At 44.0% G+C, this 20,486-nt stretch overlaps 3 protein-coding genes across 7 annotated transcripts in view; 2 read left to right on the top strand and 1 right to left on the bottom strand.

Moving 5' to 3' along the window:
• dlgap2a (discs, large homolog-associated protein 2a) overlaps positions 1–20,486 on the bottom strand; it is a 341,537-nt gene that overhangs the window by 216,089 nt on the left and 104,962 nt on the right. The gene's annotated exons all lie outside the window — the stretch shown is intronic.
• On the top strand, positions 2,015–5,611 carry LOC309695073 (uncharacterized protein). Its single transcript, XM_082515482.1, has 2 exons — positions 2,015–2,237; positions 3,064–5,611. Exons 1-2 carry the CDS (start codon positions 2,187–2,189, stop codon positions 3,346–3,348), a joined length of 336 nt encoding a protein of 111 aa, XP_082371608.1. The 5' UTR covers positions 2,015–2,186; the 3' UTR covers positions 3,349–5,611.
• LOC309695072 (uncharacterized protein) lies at positions 7,107–19,673 on the top strand. 3 transcript variants are annotated; one of them, XM_082515479.1, is made up of 12 exons: positions 7,107–7,344; positions 7,898–8,031; positions 9,822–10,418; positions 10,658–10,710; positions 15,230–15,771; positions 16,026–16,122; positions 16,236–16,299; positions 16,840–16,900; positions 17,067–17,163; positions 18,232–18,348; positions 18,430–18,489; positions 18,581–19,673. In XM_082515479.1, the coding sequence occupies exons 2-12, from the start codon at positions 7,992–7,994 to the stop codon at positions 18,668–18,670; spliced, it is 1,818 nt and encodes a 605-aa protein (XP_082371605.1). In that variant the 5' UTR covers positions 7,107–7,344; positions 7,898–7,991; the 3' UTR covers positions 18,671–19,673. The 3 variants fall into 3 exon arrangements, with proteins under 3 accessions (XP_082371605.1, XP_082371606.1, XP_082371607.1); XM_082515480.1 differs by having other exon boundaries at positions 7,107–7,720; XM_082515481.1 differs by lacking the exons at positions 18,232–18,348; positions 18,430–18,489; positions 18,581–19,673 and adding an exon at positions 17,287–18,202 and having other exon boundaries at positions 17,067–17,203.

Below are 20,486 nucleotides of genomic sequence, written 5' to 3'. Positions count from 1 at the left end.
TCTTTGATAATCCGCAAGGATTTCCTGCACTTCTGAAAGCAGGTTACTTTTTCCACACATCCACAGAAAAGTTTAAACTTCTAAAGAATTGAGAGATATCCCTGGATTCGAGACAGCGAGGCTTACCATTTGGCTATCCTCTCAAAAGTGGCCCGTGAACCAGTTGCAGACCTTTTAAGGGAGTTTTTGTGAAGGTTGCGTGTGTAGCTACTCAAAACAAGACTGAGGTAACATTTGTGTTGTAGTCATCAAAGCAGAGCTAACCTTAATAATATTCATAAATGCAGCTGATGTGAAGAAAATGGGAAGAGCAGGACATCTGCTAATCAGAAGGTTGGTAGTTTGATCCGTAGTTGCTCCAGTCTGCATCCTCCTTTTCCCCAGATTTGAAGGATGGGTCGGGTGTATCCTTCGTGGCCCAACCTTTCCCAGAATTCAGCCAATTCCAATGGCGGCAGCTACTTAGTTTTAATATTACTCTTATTACTCTTTCTGGGTCACAAAATAAACTTTTAAGATATTTTCAGGTGCGAATGTTGCTGTAAACTTCAAATATCTGCTCAATTTATCAAGACATCACATATTTGCAAAAGTGCTCCGACGTTTTTGGAGACGTCTGCTACCCACTAGCTCGATAGCTGACAGGGAGGTCGAGGCTCACTAGAGATGGTGAGAACACCGGACATCGTTTTCAGACCCCCCGCAGTCTTTCGCTACTCAGGTTAAACATGACATATAAGTCACTTAGATAACTTTAAAAAGTTATTGTTTGGCTTTTTCCAGTGTTTTAATTGTTCCTGAGTAAATCAGTTTGGTGAGATTAAAGTTATAGTTTTTACACATCTGAATAAACGTCAAACAGAAAACTGATTAAACAGAAATGTGAGATGGTCGAGAATTTACTCCAGTGTCCTGATATATTTTAGATAGAAAGGAGCAGATGGCTGAGTTTATCAAACTCCACCAAGACAATCTGCAAATTTCATTAAAAGTATAATAAACTATCATCTTGTCTTTATTTTCAGTTAGCAGTCCTGGTTTAACCCCATCCTGACATTCATATTTGAGGTTTCCTGGGAAATGTCTCTAAACTCTAAATATTCAATAGAATATCAGTTTGTGATTTGACATTTTCTCACATAGCATTTTAAGTGGTATATTGTCTCTGTGCTTAAAGCCCAGTGGGCATCACAAGTTTCCATGACATCATGACTTTGCAGTATTATTGCCAGAGTTTGAGATTATTCGCGGATGCGTGAGTCAGGAGGCACAATTGGTTCCTGTTACTAGAGATGGGAAGAAGGTCATTGTTGGTAACTCTCACCGGAGAGAATTCCTCCCATCCACCGAGAGCGACGTTATCAGCACAGCTACCTCATTATAAGACCTCGCTCTGCACCCGGGACCCCGAAGCCAGGAAGGATATTAAAGCTTAAAGAAAGTTGCTGACACAGCTAGAGAGGCCACTTTCAACATCAACACACAAAAAACATTCAAATCAACTAAGTTGGCAGATTTAAATGGGCTCTGGACTGTAAATGACTTCACCTCTTCAGTGTGGGCCTTTTAAAGGAAATGCTGAAGTCAGAAGTCCTTTACACCTGATGCTAATGTGCCTACATAATCAACAAGTTCTTATTCATCATTTTTGACTTTGTTTTGGCATCAAACTGGAAACAACTCTGAAATTATCCATACATATTCTGCATATAATTCAGACACATATCACTACACTCTATACATTTTATAAAAACCTTGATTATGTTTATAGTTTGATTGAGGTGCAGAAATATGCAAAACAATCGCACATATTTAAATATGATTTCGCTCAGTTTGTATTCTTTGGCAAAAGAAGAAGCGAGGATCACCTTTCCCTACACGTCCACCCTTCCTTCTGTGTAGTCTGACTTCTTTGTCCCTGTGTGCCAGCTCATGTAATCCCCTTAGGCTCACCACCTGCAGCTGTCCTATTATGTAAAGTCAGGAAGGAGACGTTATAAAGGCTGACCAGACTGTCCTACCTCAGACAGCTGAGCTTAGGTGTGCGAACACCCGGACGAACCCTCTATCTCAGTGGGTTTCCCGTCCTGGGAGTCCAGGGAGAGGAGCTTTAGATAGAGACTGCCAAGAGTCATCTGGCCTTTAATTCATCTGATTTAGCAGGAAGACCAGCGTGGGAAGCTCAGATGTTTTTCAGGCTCCCAAGACTCACTCCTGGCTACATCAGGCTGCTGCAGGTGAGTGTGAGCCTTTGGTAGGTTCTAAAGGTTTCAGGTGAATATTTAAGAAAATAAGTTTTTCTTTTCTTAGATTTTAAGTTTTACTGACAAATGCAAGACCTTTAAAATAAAAAGTAGTGCTTTAGTCTGGGATTCATACAGGGGTTAGCATGCTCTGTCTCTGCTGAACCACTCCAGAGGGAGGCAGGGGAGAAACTGCTGATGAAATGTTTGCAAGGTGCTGTTTTCATGGGTACGTGCAGAGTTTTATTGACAGTTACAAATCATACAGCACACTTGCTTCGCTAAGCCTCGTGCTGCTATTGTGCAGCCATTTTTCTGTGCATTGTCTCAACAGATTCGGTTGTGACAAGATGATGAAACACAGTGCTATCTTATTATATACGCACAGACCACAATATTTCCAGGCTGCTGTTCCAGTAATTGTAGAACGGCTTATATTTTAGCTCAATAGTAGTAGCGTTTATCACAAACAATAGAGAAAGCCTGCGACAGTCCATTGCATTGTAAGTGGAAATGGGAACTGGTTGAGCGAGCTGCAGGAATGGCTTCTTAACTGCCTGGGACACAGCTCCATTAGAAACTATGAAGTTAAGTTTCTATTATTTGCTCCTCCACGTGCTTTATAATTGTCAAGGGCCCACGGAGGAAATTGTCCATGTCGCAAAATTGATGAGCTTTTTGTTTGTCAAAAGAGACGGGCCACAATTTAGTAAATGAGAAAAGATGGGGTTTTAATTTCTCCAGGATTGCTGGGAGCACCAGCTGGAGCTGAGGTGTGCATGTTGTGCCTCGCTTATCGCATTCGTTACTTTTCTTTCAGACGCAGGCCTACCATAATGTGGCCGTGACGCCTCCGGCGGAGAAGACCGTGCCTGGTATGGCTATGCTGCTGGGAGCCGTTGGGATCGGGATGTGTGGCTACAGCTCCAAGCAGTTGGCCCTCTACCATCGGCCCTCTTCCCGTGTCCTGCAGTGGATCGGCACGCACACTGATGCCAGTGCAGTGGCACACAGGATCCCCGTCCTGGATGCGACTCGCCGGGCCGGTGCCTGCCAGGGGATCCCACCTCCCTCGTTCGTTGGCGACAAAGTTCCCTCAAATTAGTCTGTGGTGATAGTTTGGCCGGCACCATAGGTTGAGTTCCGGTAACTACGCTCGGTCATGTCTAAGATTGTAGCTATGCCGGCCCATTGCACCAATGCGGCCCATGTGCTCTCTGAAGACATGCTGCTGTGGATATCTGACTGAACCTATGTGTTGGCGTGAAATAAGAAACAGTATCATAGAGATATGGAGTTCAGTAACAATAGTTCACATTCTACTGGATTGGTTCACTTATTCACTAATAACTAGGCTGTTTAATGCACAGAGAGGGCACTAAACAGCATGAATGATGGGATGAGTACGTAACTGGTGCTGGAACTTCCCAGAAACTGTGGCTGAATGTGGCTTGAATGAGCTAGCATGACTAATTTGGAGGCATTGTGTGTCTTTTCGAGTACTGAGGTAAAAAGAGAGTGATGCTTGGCAGCGCTCCTCTGTACACAGATGGTTGGCATCTCTCTCTCTCTGACCTCCTTTCCATCTTTTCCCAGGCAGAAAGCCATGTGTAAGTGCTTGAGCAGCCCATCCTTGCCCATGACTTCAATTGATTTCCTCTGAGGAGGAGCAGGTGCCATCCATCAACAAGCCTTGGCATCTTTTGGTGTATTCTGCATTGGCTGTCAATCGAAAGAGAGCAGTCGAAGACATAGGTTGGCTTTGGGGCTGAGTCGAAACCGGTGCGTCTATTCTGAGGACTTTAAATTCTCTGAGGATTCGGTCAGAGTGGTAAAGCAGAGGATGCTTTTGTGGCTTGAAAACGGCTCTTTTATCAGAAGAAAGTGGATCTGTTATCAAAGCGTGGGCCGTGTAAACAACAATTGCACAAATACACTTTGATGAGACACCGCAGGTGGCGGGTAAGCAAGGTAAAGTGGTGATTTCTGCAGGATAAGTCTGTGCCCTCCGTGGGGATTAACCCTGGTGGAAAACCATTCCTGGTGCACACACTCATTAACCTAATCTGGTATTAGAGGGTCAAGGACCCGTAAACAGTTCCTGTGCGTCCAAATATTGTGCCATTCCCCCTGCAGTGTCCACCGTTTGTCTCGCTGTCAGATATGGATGGACGAGTCTAGACGTGGTGTTTTCATTCGTGTTAACACCAAAAAAATGTACCAGAGAGAGCGGAGCTGAGACTCGGCGAGACACTGAGCGTGGTTGAGAATGCGCGCTGTGCCTTATGGATTGCACAAGGTTATACTGTCGTCATTGACCGGCTATTAAATTGAGCCAGTATACTTGAGATTTATCAGATGTGGAGATGGTACAAGGTAGGCAACAGAGGGATTCTCCAAAGGAGGATGTAAGAAAGTTTAGTGTTTCGTCAGTTAGAGGTCAGCCAGACCTTGCAGTCCACATTCTCATAGCCAAAAAGCCGTCCTTGTCGCTCTGCCAAATTGGACAAGTGGCTAGTTGTGGCAGGTTGGGAGTTTATAATGGCCCAGTAGTGACCCACCAGTATTCTAGCACAGAGGGTCACCAACAAAATGGTCGTAATCCACTCAGGAGCGGGCTAATGGCTCCAACTGGCATCGGATGTTGGACAGTTGCTCACCTTATTCTGGACTGAGGCTGACACCTATAAACAATTTCATAATTGGGTTATAAAGAGCAGGAATGCTCTGGAGGAAATGTACAGAGTAAACCAAACAGATAGCGCTCAGAATTACAGACACGTTTGACTAAAATGTTCTCCACCTGTTTGAAAATTCGGATCGGAAATAATTGGCCGTGCTTTCACTGAACTGCAGACTGCGGTCGCATTCAGGCATTGCCCTCCTGGGAGTTTCAGAATCAATGTGGACATGGGCTGGAAGCTGTGTAATGCACCTAGCTGCTTTTGATGGATTCTCTTTATACTGCAACAGTGCACAGTGAGCACAGAGAACTGCGAAAACCTATTGATCTCAATAAGAGAGTGAAGGAGGAGAGCTTGTCTCCTCGCTGCAGCCGGTTCCTGTTTCACTCGGCATTGTGCAGTCTATGAGGAGAAACTGCCGAGATAGTGCACTGAATAATGGCGATGCTCGAAAACACGTTAGCTCTCGGATTAAAAATGCAAGGGATGTTTGAAAGCACAGTATTCATCTGTCAGTGTGCTGGATGTCACACATCAGCGCTCATCCATTAGCGTCTGTGAAGCTCTACAAACTTGACTTTAGCTGTGCCCATTAAAGGAGACTTTTGTTCTGTTAGTAAAGTCATTAATATTTAATGAAAAGATGTTGGACTAGATTCATGAAATAAAAGCACTTTAGTCACAGCTGTGGCTCAGATTGTTTCTGTGCAATTATGTGAGATGAAATTGTTGAAGAATTGTTGTTTTTGACTAAACACTGAAGCAAACTTGTCATCAGTGTGTGGTGGATTTTGGGGATTCTGCTAAACAACTAAGATCAGTGATGTTACCCCCCTGGCAGTGAGAGAAGGGTTACCAACAGATATCTCAACAATGTCATTTCATGTGGAGTCACGATAAAAGTCAAACTATAGTTGGCCTTAAAAGCAGCTACGACCTACTTACAGATTATACAAATATCACTTTTTTATTACTAATGCAACAGTTTATCAGTGGGGCTCATAGCCCGTCCACGTTTACAAGCCACATTGTAGCATCAGTGTTGTGCAGGCTGAATGTTCAATAATGTGATAAAGAGTTCAGTTTTTTTTTAAATAATAAAGAGTTCTTTGTTTTTCTGTCACCGCAGGAGGAAAGTGACAAAAAATGAATAAATGAATGCAAAAACAAATAAATAATCAGCTAAACTTCCATTTAAAAAAGTAGCATCAGCTCAGAATTTCAGTCTTTGTATCTCTGCTTACTATGAACTAGCCCATCTAAGCACATGCTGCTTACATGTGTTTGCCCAGCATCTGTAGTTGTGGTCAGAAGTTTGAATGCACTCGTTAGCATGAATTTCATGGTAATTTTGGGGCATTTAATGATTTCTTTAAAGTACCATTTTTCCACGGTGGAACGACTGTACAGCAACTTTCATGAGTTAAAGAAAAAAAAACAATAATTAACTGCACAAGTTTGAGTTTATTTGGGATTTTTTCTGATCCACAAAACCTCAAATATACAAGTACACCCCACTGATAATATTTGGTTAAATGCATCTTAGCAAGGTTGACACAGGTTAATTTAATTTGAAAAAAAAAATTATATATATATTTCAAAATTTATAGATTCAAAGATTTGGCCATATGGGCGATTAGTTTAATTAGTAATCTCCTGTGTATGCCAGCTTTTAAATAAATATGTCCAGACCAGAGCTGCTGTGTCTACATATGTGATCTTTTAATGTTTTTGTCACTAATGTTTATGCGTAACTTTAGTTTTGCGTAACTGTGGTTTATTTCTTATTGTGTGCATGAGTTAGTCAGAATTAAACTATAAAAAATGACTGCATTAGTGCAAAAGCGTAACCAGGAAATAGTTTGAAACACTCAGAACTGAATCATCCCAGGACTCACCGGAGTTATGTGGGAGCTAAACTCTCACCGGGACCGCGTGAATAGTTGGAGAAATATTGGTATGTAAAGTCGGTTCACTGTTCAGCCCGGGGCTGTATGGCACAGCAGGTCAGTGGGTCATCCGCTCGAAGCAGTGAGAGGACAGAAACCAACCCATCCCAGAGGCGACAGCAACAGGTTTGTCCTTTCACAGCCTAACTGTGCCCTCCAGTGGACACGTCCGGTGGATATCGGAGACATTGGTCATCTGCGGTCAGAGTTCACTTCGACTCTTTCTGAGGACTTCTTTATCGAGAAGCTCCCAGGAGTAAAATGTTGCTTGGACCTGACTTTGTCCAACAGCTGCTGCTTTTGCGTTTGTCCATCTGCCCTCGGCGCCTCTCCGTGAAGGAACAGCGGGGCAGTGCGCTTGGCTGAGCAGCGCTGGAGAAAGCGGGTCGTGGAGAAGAAGAAGAAGAAGAAGCAGAGTTTCCAAAACGCAGAACCGGACGATCTGGGATTGATTCTAATCTGTCCAAGGTTTGTACCCACTATTGTTGCCTTTTCACATTGAAGATGACTTTTGAGTGACTTTTTTCCACCCTCAGTGAAGAACTTATATCGAGTTTGTGGCTGAAAGTTTTTCTCGCGCGTCTGTGGCGCAAACCTGTGACTCTAGAAGAACGATGTTACGTCTTAGTGAACCTCACTGGTTTAACTGCCAGTTTAAACTCGTGGGTGCTTCTCGGTGACTCGGTTTGCAGTTTCTGTGGATCTGGGGCGCGTTTCTCGTCCTTTTCCACTCACCGAGCACTTACACCGACGTGCCAACAGCTTTCTGCCTCATGTGGCCACACTGTAGCGTCCTGCCTGTACGTCTGATCTCACTCTGGTGTTTCAGCCTCATTATGTAAAGGTACTGATTTTACTATCATTCAAATGAGACTCCATGTAAACTTCCTCAGTCCGCCATCACTGTGAGCGAGGTTGTGTTCACTGGATTATTTCTCAGCTGGATAAAAGTGCACGACTTCATCCTTTGCTGGATGTACTCTCTCTCTCTCTCTCTCTCTCACTGTGTGTGTGTGTGTAGGTCACCTCCTCTCTCTCTCTTTGGTCTGGTCTGAGTGAAAGTGCAACAAGCACCTGCAGGGCCACATCACTGGCCCCATCCCTATTACTGCAGAATGGGCAACTTTTCCACCAAGGACAGCCATGGACCCACAGGTAGGTCATCCCTCAAACACACACACACTTAATTTACTTTCTTTAAACCAGCTCTGGCGGAATCAGCTCCCTTGAACTTTCCATGCTGTGTCTGAAAGGTTTGGCAGTGCGCACAGATGGCTGTGTTGTGTTGGCCTCGTGTTTTGAATTGTGTTGAGAAATTTCCAGGAAATCACAAACATCTGATTCATGAAGTACACGGAAGTCGGAAGCATGATACCAGAAAAGTGCACGTACTAGAATTCCCAAAAAGTGAAGGTGGATGAAGAGTAATCATGAAACTGAAGGCAGCAGAGAGAAGAAAGTGGAAAAGCTGTAGGTGTGTGAATGTGTGTGTGTCTGTGTGTGTGCTGAGTTGCAGCAGGAATCTTGGCAGCTCTCCTGTGTTGCTCAGTGAGTGGTCATTCTCCTCGCGTCCCCGTGTGATTCGTTCTGGCCCTGCCGGGCCAGCTGTGATGAATCGGCAGAATTCCCCAGCTCAGCACAAGGGCAGCGGATTAATCATAGGAAGTCTAATGCCATCTGACACACACACACACACATCCACTCTCATTCAGTCAACTTGCCACCCATGCACATGGTTGGACGAGCGCATTAAGGTCTGGAATGAAGAAATAAAGAGAAGGGTTGGCTTGAGAGTCCTATTAGACAGTCCTGTCATTCTTTCTCGGTGACTTGGCCGTGCAGCAGGTGGTGCATAACTTTGCAAATGTTCAAGTGCTGATCTTACATCACTAAAGAAAAACGAAGGAACAAAAAACATTCATTTTGTTCATAGTGAAGCTTTTGTCCAAACAAGAAAAATGAGCGGGGAAGAGAAGGAAACGCTGCCTACGGGTTCCCACAGCCTCTGGAGTTCTTAACGCTGGCGTGCTGTGACAGGAACTCATCATGTGTCAAGTCTGAAAATGAATCGGTAACTGAGTGCTGCAAATACGTGGGAATTGTTTGTCCTGTGTCTGCATGTGTTCCTGAATCGGGAGCAGTGGTATGGATGAGCAGCGCTAGAGGAATGCTTGTATTACAGCATTCATTGTCAGGGGCACGGCCCGGGCATTGTGCTGGTCAGCATCTAGCGAGTTCCATCAACTCGCTAGATGATGTTTTCAGCGTCAGCATGCCTGACTGCTGACGACTGACTGCTTTCTTACTTCGTTCTGTGTCCGCTTCAGTTGTTCAGTGTATTCCTTCAGTCTGTGTGACCGAGTCACAGATGGAGGCTGTTATTCTGTCACACATGTATGCGATGACTGCTCATGGTCAGAGTTTCAGATACGGAGGTCGTCGTATGTGCAAATACTCTCTAAGAGCTCTAAACTGCTGTAAACACCCATACTTGGACTTGCGTGATGTGAAGAGATCATGATGTGAGGACGTGTGCTCCACCCACCTGTTCTTCAAACCTTCTGTTCACAATCAGGAGCAAAGTGTCTTAAAGAAAGAGGAGTTAAAACTGCTTCTTTCAGATAGCGGGTGAGCTAAGCAGCTGCACCAAGGCTCAGTATAAGAAAAGTGGACTATTTTAAACAAAGTTATTTCAGTACGGTCCAAAAATAAAAGTCGGGCCTGGAAATGAGCACAAACTTTAAAGTCCTGCTCCACTCATGAAGTTAAAACCAGAGACCAGGATATGAAATTATTTCAAGAATTGTTCTTAAATTGATGTCTTGTGTGGAAAACGTCTGACAGAAATGATTATTCAGCTCAGTTTTTCCCCTTTTTCCCATATTTAGATGCAGTCTTCAAACACAATTTGCTTTTCTCATTTTCTCTCAAATCTGTTTTTTTAGGGGCTCAGGTGGACAGTTTTCACACTCCACCTACTACGCCACAGAACGATGGTGCTGTTTTCACAACCAGTGCTCCCCAGCTTCCGTCTTCCCCTACGATCTCAGTTTCGTCTCTACCTCCAGTACCGGCGACCACTGGCAAGAAATCGCAGCACGGCACGCCAACTACTCCCAGCGCTCGCAGTCCCCCTCCAGATTGGAAGCCTTGTCCGCCGGTCAGCGCAAACAGCTCCACGGTCAGCGCTGGAGTTAACCCAGTGAACAGCAAGCCAGCCGGTGCTGTGGCCGTGAGTGAGAAAGCTACTGTAGGGAGGAATGGTGGTCCTCCTACTTCTACACCCAGGATTCCTGTTACCCCAGAGAAGAGTGTGCCTGTCAGTCCTATAAAGAGCCCCTCGTCTCTGTCTAGTGCCTCGCCTGTGGTGGGCAGCTCTTTGGGGCAAAACTGGAGAGAAAGGGACAGTGGTCTGAGTCAGTCTCTGCCGCAGTGTCAGGAACCGAAGGATGGCCAAAGCGAGGAACTGGAGAAGTTGCTGGAGGAGTGTAAGCTAGCTCTGGGAATCCCTGCCAGTGAGGACGGGAGCACAAACACAGCAGGTGAGAGTGAAATCAGTCTTATTATTATAGTACTAGTATTTGAAATTTCAAAATATCCCCTCCCTAAATAAGCACTGCAATAACAACCCCAGCAGGCTTGTTGTTTGAGTGCTACAACTCTGCATTTCAATGTGGGCCAAACGTTTGTCTGTTTTAAGAAGGGCAAGTCAATTTCCTCGACATTTTTTGTGTTTTATATGCATGTGATGCTGCCTGACATTTCTGTGACCTTCCTTCAGAGATACTGAAGCATCTGCTGACAGAAGTGAAGAGTCTGAAGAGTACATTAGAGGTGAGATGAGCTTGAAAGTTTTCTCCTCAGACACCGACCGTGCACTTAACTCTTCCCCCCCAAAGAGACGTTATCCGGTCATTCTCTATAAACTAAAGTTTGCATATGAATGTGGCAACATTTTGGAGTGAGGAGCTTTGGTACTGGATGCCTTCTAGTCGTAATGACCAGGTTCCAGTCCCCGTGAAGGATGCGTTTGCCTAAACCCCAATAAATTGACTTTTTAAAATTCTTGTATGATGACAGGAAGTCTTTGCTTTGATATACACCGGCTAGATTGTAAGCTGTGACCGTAAACGTTTCATCTGGGGTCCCACTGCCAGTCTTGTGTTGTTTAAAGCCTCTTTTTTCATCAAACTTCATCCTGTAATTAGTCCTGTGTTTTATATACACGACGCACCTTTGTTGCAGCATAACTGAACGAGTAAAGTGCATGCATTTGTAAACAGGAAGTGATGTACAGGTCAGTGTAATATGACCTGTGAGCCGAGAGGTAACAATAACACATACTGTACCATCACAGCCCACACTTTGTTCCCCTTTAACAACAACAGAGTCTTCAAGTGGAGTCTGCTTCACCCCCTGGGGGCTGCAGCTGTGCTAATGAAGGTCTTCCTGTCCTTCCACAGGAGGAAAGTCGTTGAGATCATTTTCTGTCCAACAAGATAGTTTATCAAGGACGCTCGCCTTTGGTATCACAGGCAGCTGCACCTTCTGATGAGACAACATGTGACTGTTGTCGGTGCTGTGTAAATAAAAATGAACTGAACTGAATGGCAAACACAAAAGGGTTAATAATAATGAAGAAGTGACTTTCAACCTGAAAGGTGGTGCTTGTTCACGAGAGACTCTCCGGCTATGTTCGATATGGATAAAATCAAATTCTGCAGCACTTCTTTAGTTCATTTTCTCCTTCATTCTGCGATCTTAGGAGGACGGTGATATTCTTGAGTAATTTCCTGTCAGTTACTCGTTCCGATTCCTGACCCTCCCTTATGAGGATTGTAGCCAGAGGCTTCCAGCTTCCTCTAGATCTGCCACAGATTACGACAGCTGGACTATGACAGAACGGCGCCCCTCCCCGTCCCCGTCCCCATCGCCTTTTCTTCTCTTTCTTCTATCCTCCCCGTCCTCTCGTCTGCTCTTTTATTTTTCTCATGTATTTGAATTATTTTAATTGAACTGCGACTGACGCACGTCGTCCGTTTTTATCTTCCAGCTCGTCTATTCCGCGCCTCCTTGATGTCAGCTCTGCCTATTTAATATTCAAACTGTCCAAACACTCCTTTCTTTACTTTGTCTTTCTTCCACTTTCCCACATCCTTGTAAAAGACCTAGAAATATAAGCCTCGCACGGTCCAGCTGAAGCTCAGAGGGACTGTGGTATAACACAGCGAGAGGGCTCAGTGTTATGGAAATCATGGCAATCCAAACCCGTGTTTACATGAGCCCTCTGTAGGACGATATAAGCTAGCCGGAGCTCAGCTTTATGAACCCTCCCTGCCTGCTCTGCAGTGCCGAGATCCTTTGTGTGGAGAGCCGGAGAAGGGGAGTGCAGGGCGGAGGAGGGGGTTCACATTCGGCTGTTTCCAAGACAAAACTTGTTTTGTTTTGTGCTGTGGTGAGGTAGAAGGGCTGCAGCTTGCAGTGACCCACTGGCCATGTTTTGTGCGTGTGCACACGAAACAAAAGACTTACAAACACATGCACCAGGAATTCTTCAGAGGCCTCCCCCCTCCCCTCAGCCCCCAGCTGGGCCTGTTGACCGCTCCACCCCGAGCACAAGACTGAAATGAGCGATGGCTCTCCCTCTCTCTCTCATCTCTTCCTTCCTCTGGATGCCTTCAGCCCCCCCTCTCCTCTATTCTGCATTCACCATCCATCTTTTCGTCTGACCCCACCTTGCTTAAGCCGTTTCCTCTTCAGATCTGACCCCATTTTTGACCCCTTTTTTTCTTGTAATTTAAGTAGCTGTTATTTTTCCAGTCACACTCAGACAGATAAGCCTCCCTGATGTGCTTTCTTCATCTGTCCTCAGCACTGCTTTTCCTAATGCTCCTTATCTGTCTCTGTCTACCCGGCAGCAATAATGTATTTTCCATTTCTTTGTAGTTAAACTGAATTCTAAAGAAAGCCACATGATTGCCCATTGTGCAATGAACTGCTAAGGATGTTATCAAATGTACCATCTGTTTGTGCTTATGAGCATGACAAGCTTTCAGTTTTCTTAACCAGCAAAAATGAAAATACTCCAATCGTGGCTGTGTTGTGGGGGTGGATGGTCAGATTTGTGTTCCCTGCTGGAGTCGATCTCAAAGCATTTGGAATCAGTTCCAGGTGAGCGCTGGCCGAGATTTCCTGAAATGATCTCCAGGTTCTCTCTGTTCTCTTTGCTCCTTGACAGTCTGCTGCAGTGAAACAGGCCGTGCATTTGGACGCCACAGATCACATGTAGACTGATGGAAGGATGGGAGAAGGGTTCCCGACTCCATTGGGAAGCTTTTCTTAAATATGCAACTCTCTTGTTAGCTTATGGTTAAGTTATGTTTGAGCATCATTTGCAGAGTTTTTTGGCCATTTTGCACTGCACATCTGGGAGGCAAATGTGTCTTAATAAATATATTTGAATTCACACCACAGCTTGGAGAGAGCAGTAATCACTGAGTTGGGATGATTCCCCAAGTTAGAGTGGGCGTGGAGGTGAAGTAGGGACACATAGTAGTAAACACAGCACAAATCTTCAAGTGCTCCTTCCTGTTTCCTTAAACAGACACGCTCCAGTTGGTGTCCACATCTAGATAACAAAGACTCTGCAAAGACAAGATTCTTTAAGTCCACGCGGGTGTTTTTAATAATCCTAAATATAGACTCGGAGAACTCCAAACAGGATTCACTATCCTGCTGATTTCCAAGGAGAGTGTGCTTCGGCTTAACCTGAGTATATGTATGCGTGTTGGAGAATGAAACGGTGTGGTTTGGTGTTGATGTGAAAGAACAGGGGAGGTGTGTGTCTGTGGGAGAGAGGAAAGCAACGTGATATGCATGTGTATGTGTGCGCGCATGCATCCAGAGTAATCAGGTCCAGCTGTGGTCTTGAGTCAGTGGTCAGATGAGGGAACGGCTTGGCTCAGACTCGCCTCCTCCTCCACATCTTCATCCATTCTTCATCTAATTACCACCCTTCCCAATCCCTCCACTCCTCCACACTCTCGCAGTTCCCCAGCTTACATTTCTCCACAGTCTGTGAACTCCCTTTCCTTAAATCTGTGTGTGATTCCAACAACTTCTATTGTCCTCCCTGTCTTCTCTGACGTTTTTCCACATCCCTCTGTTTTTCTTTTATGATGTTGGTCGCTTAACATTTTTTAATAGTCTGGTATCGTTTACCTCTTGGCTTCATTGGCTCTGAGTGCCTGTTTTGATGTCTGGGGGTAGTGTTTGTTCATGTCTGCTGCTGCAGGACTATAAGAATGAAAGCTGGAAGCGTTTTTTTACATCACGAAGATATGAAACTGAATCCGAGTTGGGATTTGGTTTTCCCATGTCCAAAAAAACTGTTTTTGGATCACAGCCACACCGATGGTGTCGCAGAAGGCAGTTTCACAATGTAATCTTTGGTCCGGCTCCCAAAACGTTGCTTACATTTGCTTTGTTTTTCTGTTTGTGTCGGAGCTTGTTCGGCTTCGAGTCGTTTTTTTTCCCTCCAAGAATGATTTTTAAAAACGAGCAGACCACTTTTTGTTCTCATGATCGAGTTTTGCCTCATTTGAGTTGGCTTGCCAGCTCCACTCCCCCCCTCGGCTTGCTGAGGCCTGCTGCTCGCTTCAGCTCAACTTGTCGTCTAATGAGGGCGAAATGGATATTTGATAGTTTATTTGATTGCAGTCATTCTCTGCGGAAAGCTGAGCTGTTTCTTTTTGTCTGTCTGATTAACTTAAAGCCAACTTTAATCATCTGGATTCTTTATGGCATTATTGTGAAAATAATTTTGATTGCGTGGATTATCCGTTACATTTTTATTATATTTCTCTCAGTCCTGATCAAAGGTTTAAGGCCACTTGAAAGATGGCAAAAAAAACATATTTTGCATGGTTGGATCTTAACGAGGTTCCAAGTCAAGCTTCAACATACAACAAGAAGAAAGAGTGAGACAAAACATTTTGTTGAGCATGTAATTTATTGAAACTAAAACAGGCTGTTTTACAGCTGCTCAAAGGTTTAGGGCTACATGCCTTTAAAGGGCCAAATCTGTGCAAAAATGTAGATTTTCTGTCATGACATTCTGATGGCAAAGGCAAAAAATCTTTCCCTTAAGCTCCCCCCTGTGGTTTGAACTTTTGATCGGGACTGTATGACAGATTATTTACAAAATTTATAGTCAGCTTCTGCTGCACTTGTGTTCAGCTTACCAGTCAGCTGTGCTAGCGTATGCCCACACAGAACATGGGTGCTGTTTCTTAAATTAGTTGGACAAACTGAGATTTTCCTGCTAATAAAGTATCCTCTGTTTGCTTTCCAGTCAGAGCGTGGCGAATGGCTGCAGTTCCAGGGTGACCTGCAGGTGGCGGTGGCGGTGGCAGATCGCCTGAGAGCTGAGGCAGAAGAGGAGTTGACGGCGATCCGAACAGCCCACAAAGACATTGAGAAGGAGCTTTCTGCTGCCCAGCAGAGACAGAAAGAGGCTGATGTGCAGCTGGTTACTCTGAGGGAAGAGTTGAAGGAGAGCAGGCAAAAACTGGCTAATCTCACCAAGGTCCAGGGCAAAAGTGAAGCCCAGGAACCTTGTCATGACCCTGAGAAGCCAAATGGAGAATCTAACAAGTCTGAGAGCAAGGAAGAAAGCCACAGAGGCAGGGAGAGGGTGGTGTACAGGTTAGGAGGAGAAGGGCTGGATAGTAAGAATCAGAACGAGGTGGTGAAGAATGTCGCTGACGAAGAGGCGAAAACAGACTGTAAAGATGTGACTAAGCGCTACCTGAGAAATGTGACCAATGAGGACAGGAACAGAGAGGGGGTGCGATCCAGTGAAACACGCAGGATGGTGACTACAGAGAGGTCAAGGTGAGAAAACGGTTCGAGCCTAAGCGTACGTCTGTGGAACTGGACAGAGATTTGAAAACAAACCTTCTCTGCTCCACATCATCTCTGCTAACAATCACCAAACTTGGTCAGGACTGCGGCTGTGCTTTCTCTATAACGTACTGCATTAAGTCGACCGCTTGAAAAGAATTTAAACAGTCCAATCTACAAGTGGAGCGTGAAGCAGCTGTGTGAGGAGAGTTGATTTGGTTTGTTTTATCCATTCTTTGCTGCAGAAGCCTGTCCAGATTACCCAGCTCCTCAGAATCCAACACCATGCTGAACGGAGCCTCCCAGTCCAGTTCTGCTGCAACAGCTGCTGCTGCAAACAAGGTGAGACTCATACACAGGAAGTGGCTTCATTAGGGTCTGCTTGTTAATGAAGACATGCATACTGTATGCACACACAGCTATACCTAATTAGATACTTTTTTTTTCTTTAAAAGAACTTGTTGCAATTAAGAGGTCGAAATCTGGACTGGCAGGACGGCAGGTCAAGTAGTGACGCAGGTGAGCCCACCCACGCCTCATACTACTAAGGAACTATGTTTTTAACCATAGTCTCCATGTAGACGATGGAATTAAACCTCATTTTGTTAATTCATTCATAATTTTTAGAGCCAAAAGTGACCATATTGTAAATTTGTAAATTTGAGCGTCTTAGAGATCTGAGAGCGAGCCTGAAGTAATGACTAGTTTTTTGGTTGTCGAGGTTTGGTTTGGGAAAATAAAGGCGGCGCTGATGTGCTGCATAGTGTTGTGGTACAAACTAATGACATGAAAGTACAGCCCTGTTGTTGTTTCTTTTCAGCTGATATCTCTTCCACACAATATATTTATGTGTAAGTCATAGCTGTTCTTTCTTCATATTCTAATTATGGCGTTAGGTCGTTTTAAATTACTTTTAAATGCACACATTTACAAAAAGAGCCTTTAACCGTGTAGATGTTTGTGTTAAGTTAAAATGTGTTGTGCTGTGACTAAGCCTTCCTGCACTGGATGCTCATAGCTTGCTGGTGTGTAACGCAGGGTTGTTTCTTGTCTGTGCAGGAAAATGCGAGGAGTCTTTAAACAAGTACAATTCAGCCCTCACCGAGTTGCCGCCCACCAAGTGAGTCCACAGCGACGCTCTGTGAACAGTCACATCCTTTATAAATCGAACGACTTGTTTGGACTGAAGCAAAATAGATCGTGAAGCTTAAGTAGAGGAAACACTTCTCGTGCGACGTTCAGTTTGCTCTACTGTAACTGACTCGAGCGTGCGTGCACGTTTTCAGGTCTCAGGATGGATTCAACCTGCTGCTGCGTCGCCATGGAGGCTCAAAGAGAAACTCGCTGCTCCGCTGGTGTCAGAGTCGAACCCAAGGCTACAAGGTGACCCTCAAGATGCTTTTATATGTAGTTCAGTTTACAGGTGTGGTCATTATCTCTAAATCTCCACCAAGTATTCCAAACTCTGATAAATTTATTTTTTTATTTTTTTATTAAACATTCAAGAAACCTGGAAGGCTGCACCTGTGCTCCCACTCCACAAAGACGGGGACCCGAGTGATTTAAATTATTATTGCCTGTCTCAAATTGTCCTCCCCTTGCTAAAATATTAGAGCTCCAGCTGACACTGGTTCTGGAATCAACTTTTACCCTCAGGATTAAATCATGTGACAGATCAACAGCTCCATTGAGTGTTTCCAGTAATATAACTGAAACTCTCGGTAACCATTAGTATTGAACCTGTCAAAAGCATCTGATCTAGATTTTAGATTATCTTTCTGGTAGAACTACAGAGGTGTCACGTAACCTCTGCTCACTGTTTGCAGAGGTGTTCCACAGGGGTCCATCCTTGGGCCCTTTGAATTCACTCTGTATACAAACAATATTATATCTGCCCCTCATAAAAAGTTTTGTATACATTCACTAGTCAAAAGATCATTGTAATAATTCATAATTTGTGCACACTTAAATATGGTGATATTATTGATATGCATCTTTCTTCATCTGCCTTGAAGCCTCTTGATTCTGTGATTATGTGAAAAGTGAATGGCTCGCCTTAGGTGAGAGATGAGAGCTGAACTGTATGTTTATCTACAGCTTACTAACTTCTGACTACAGTTAAATACATGTTTACAGTATCAGGTCACATGCATGTTAACATTAGCTGGCCCTTTTATTCACACTGAACTTGAAAAACTAATTTAAATAAGGGATGAGCTGCCAAAACCTATGAGACTACCCTCTCTGGTTTCATTTAGACATTTTAAAAAGGTTGTACTTGGACGTGCTTTTCTTATAATAATCAGTGAACACGTGTAATGTGTTTGAGCTTTTGCACATTTGTTTATAGACCTGTTTAAATAAAGGACTTAATAACAGTGGTAGTCTAACAGGTTTTAACACTGAAGTAATGAACATAATAGATTTTTGTATCCTCTCCTCTTCATGCAGAACATTGACATCACCAACTTCAGCAGCAGCTGGGCCGACGGCCTGGCGTTCTGTGCCGTCTACCACACCTACCTCCCCTCACATATCCCTTACAGCACCCTCGGCCCCGAGAACAAGGTAGTGCCGGTTTCTGTGTGACTGATGGGATGAAGCTACTCGTTTGTGTTAAACTTATCGATTTTACTTCCTTCGTTGTAGAAAGAGAATCTCAGTCTAGCGTTCAAAACAGGAGAGAGCGTTGGGATTGCGCAGTCTCTGGTAAGACTTTGTGTTTTAACCAATTTCCCATTTTACACACACACGAAACAGATTTTTGTTTGTTGTGCTCATAAATGTGTCTCTTTAACAGACAGTGGAGGAGATGCTGAGGGCGGGCGGTCCTGACTGGCAGCGGGTTCTGAGCTATGTGGAGAGCATGTACCGCCACTTTGAGATGTAACTGTTGGAGGTACTGTCAAACGGCCCCGCCGCAGATGACACTTCAGAAACGCTGTCAAAGAAGCATAGTTCATCATAATTGTTCCCTGAATACTACTTTTGCTGGGTGGTTAAAAGCGGATGACTTTCAAAGCTACAGATTGTAACTGAAATAGACTCAGAAACAGCTGTCACAAAAGCCTGTAACCAAAGGATGTAAGCACAGATGGGTGTGAGCTGCGTGCACTCGTTTCTGTTCAGACAATAAAACGGACATGCAAAAGTCACATTTTAGCTTTTAAAGTGGATATTATCGTGACCGCCTTGTGGAAATTTCGGTTATGTGGAACCTTTTTAGCATCTTTCTATTAAAGTGTGTACACGAGTTGCTGTAAATGTCTCCACACTGGTACTTTACAGTCAAAAAGTACTGTATTAGGTCTTCCATGAAATCTATAATCTTTGGCTTTTATATGTGATGCTTTGCAAAGATTCCACATGTGTTTGGACATTTGAGCACTGTGTAAATACGCACTTTTGTCAGCACTTTGTTGATGTCAGAATGTAATGTGCAGTAGTTTTGTAAAGGCTGTGTGGGCATTCAGCTGCAAGGCCTCAGTCCAGGCAGAAACGTGTCTGATGATTTATCTTAGATAAAGTTTCAGTTTTTCAGTAAAAGTTGGCGTTTCCTCACATAAAACACATGTAATCAAAATTTCAAAGCGCTTCCGTGATGCTAACGAGAGAGCCGGTGCTGTTAAGTTGCTCAGGGATGTGTGTTAAAGAAGCGACACAGCTAAAGCAAATACAAGCCTCCACAAGACTGCACATCCGGTTTCAACATCGTCTCGCATCACACCTGCATCCTCGCTGATGCGCATCTGGTATTTTTACGACATGTTGGAAACTGTTGACAAAGTTGTACGTGCCAAAATGAATCAAGTGCTCCTTACATTGTAAGATATGTTTGTATTTAACTAGTGTGAAGAATTATACCAAAGAAATAAACAGTTTATTTGGATGAAGTGGTGCCGTGAGTCTTGTTTACTAACCCCACTGTTAGGATTGAAAAGAACAGACACGAAAATCCATTTATGGGCTTTTGGCTCAACATTCTCATCTCTTCTGTTTTGAACTGGGAGGAGCTCATGTTTGAAATTGGCTTAACCTTGGCTTTACTGCCACCTGCTGGTGAATATAAGGTTATGCATGCTTCTGTTTGCCTGCATCATGCTGCTATTCCTCAGTAAAAAAATTTTAATTGCCACTTAGTGGCTACAGCACGGTCAGTGTTGCACCCATCATGTCAACTCATAATCACCGCGATGCTATTTTTACCTCGTTTTCTTTGTCCAACCTGTATTTATGTCTATAAACTTCTAAACAAGCAATTATAAAGACAAAACTCAATGTTTGAAAGCGCCTGAGATCAGCGGAGAGGGAGGGTTTCAGACAACTGTCGGATCAGTTTCATCACTTCCTCCAGAGACGCAACACCCACTGCCAGCCTGTCGTCCTTTGTTGTCACGAGATAATTAAAATGTCAAGCCTGTTTATTACATAGCTGAATTGTGCTAATATGGCTTTGTATTCAATTAGTAGGCCACAGAGTCCTGTAATGTAGCAAAATATTTCCTAAAACAACAGAGATTTGATTGGTGGTCTCCGTTTTCAAATAATATGGTCGTTTTGTGTCTAATACACATGCAGTTTTCTGTTCCTTGTGACATTTAAGATGATCTCTCCTAGTTATGGATACAATAACACCTCGGTGTGTCTCTCCGGGCTTTGGAAGTGGATTGGAATTGTCTCCACGGACAAATGATGCTGGTCTCTCC

The sequence above is a fragment of the Aulonocara stuartgranti genome (assembly GCF_965226115.1).
Source record: "Aulonocara stuartgranti genome assembly, chromosome: 19".
Taxonomy (NCBI): Eukaryota; Metazoa; Chordata; class Actinopteri; order Cichliformes; family Cichlidae; genus Aulonocara; species Aulonocara stuartgranti.
The sequence above is the reverse complement of the archived record's forward strand: the minus strand, read 5'-3'. Positions and strand labels throughout refer to the sequence as shown.

Excerpts from the sequence above, each read along its gene's own strand:
- LOC309695073 (XM_082515482.1), top strand. The coding sequence starts at position 2,187 with ATGTTTTTCAGGCTCCCAAGACTCACTCCTGGCTACATCAGGCTGCTG. Across the intron at positions 2,238-3,063 it reads GCTACATCAGGCTGCTGCAG|ACGCAGGCCTACCATAATGT; the intron begins GTGAGTGTGAGC and ends CTTTTCTTTCAG.
- LOC309695072 (XM_082515479.1), top strand. The coding sequence starts at position 7,992 with ATGGGCAACTTTTCCACCAAGGACAGCCATGGACCCACAG. Across the intron at positions 10,419-10,657 it reads CGGGAGCACAAACACAGCAG|AGATACTGAAGCATCTGCTG; the intron begins GTGAGAGTGAAA and ends ACCTTCCTTCAG. Across the intron at positions 18,349-18,429 it reads CCCTCGGCCCCGAGAACAAG|AAAGAGAATCTCAGTCTAGC; the intron begins GTAGTGCCGGTT and ends CCTTCGTTGTAG.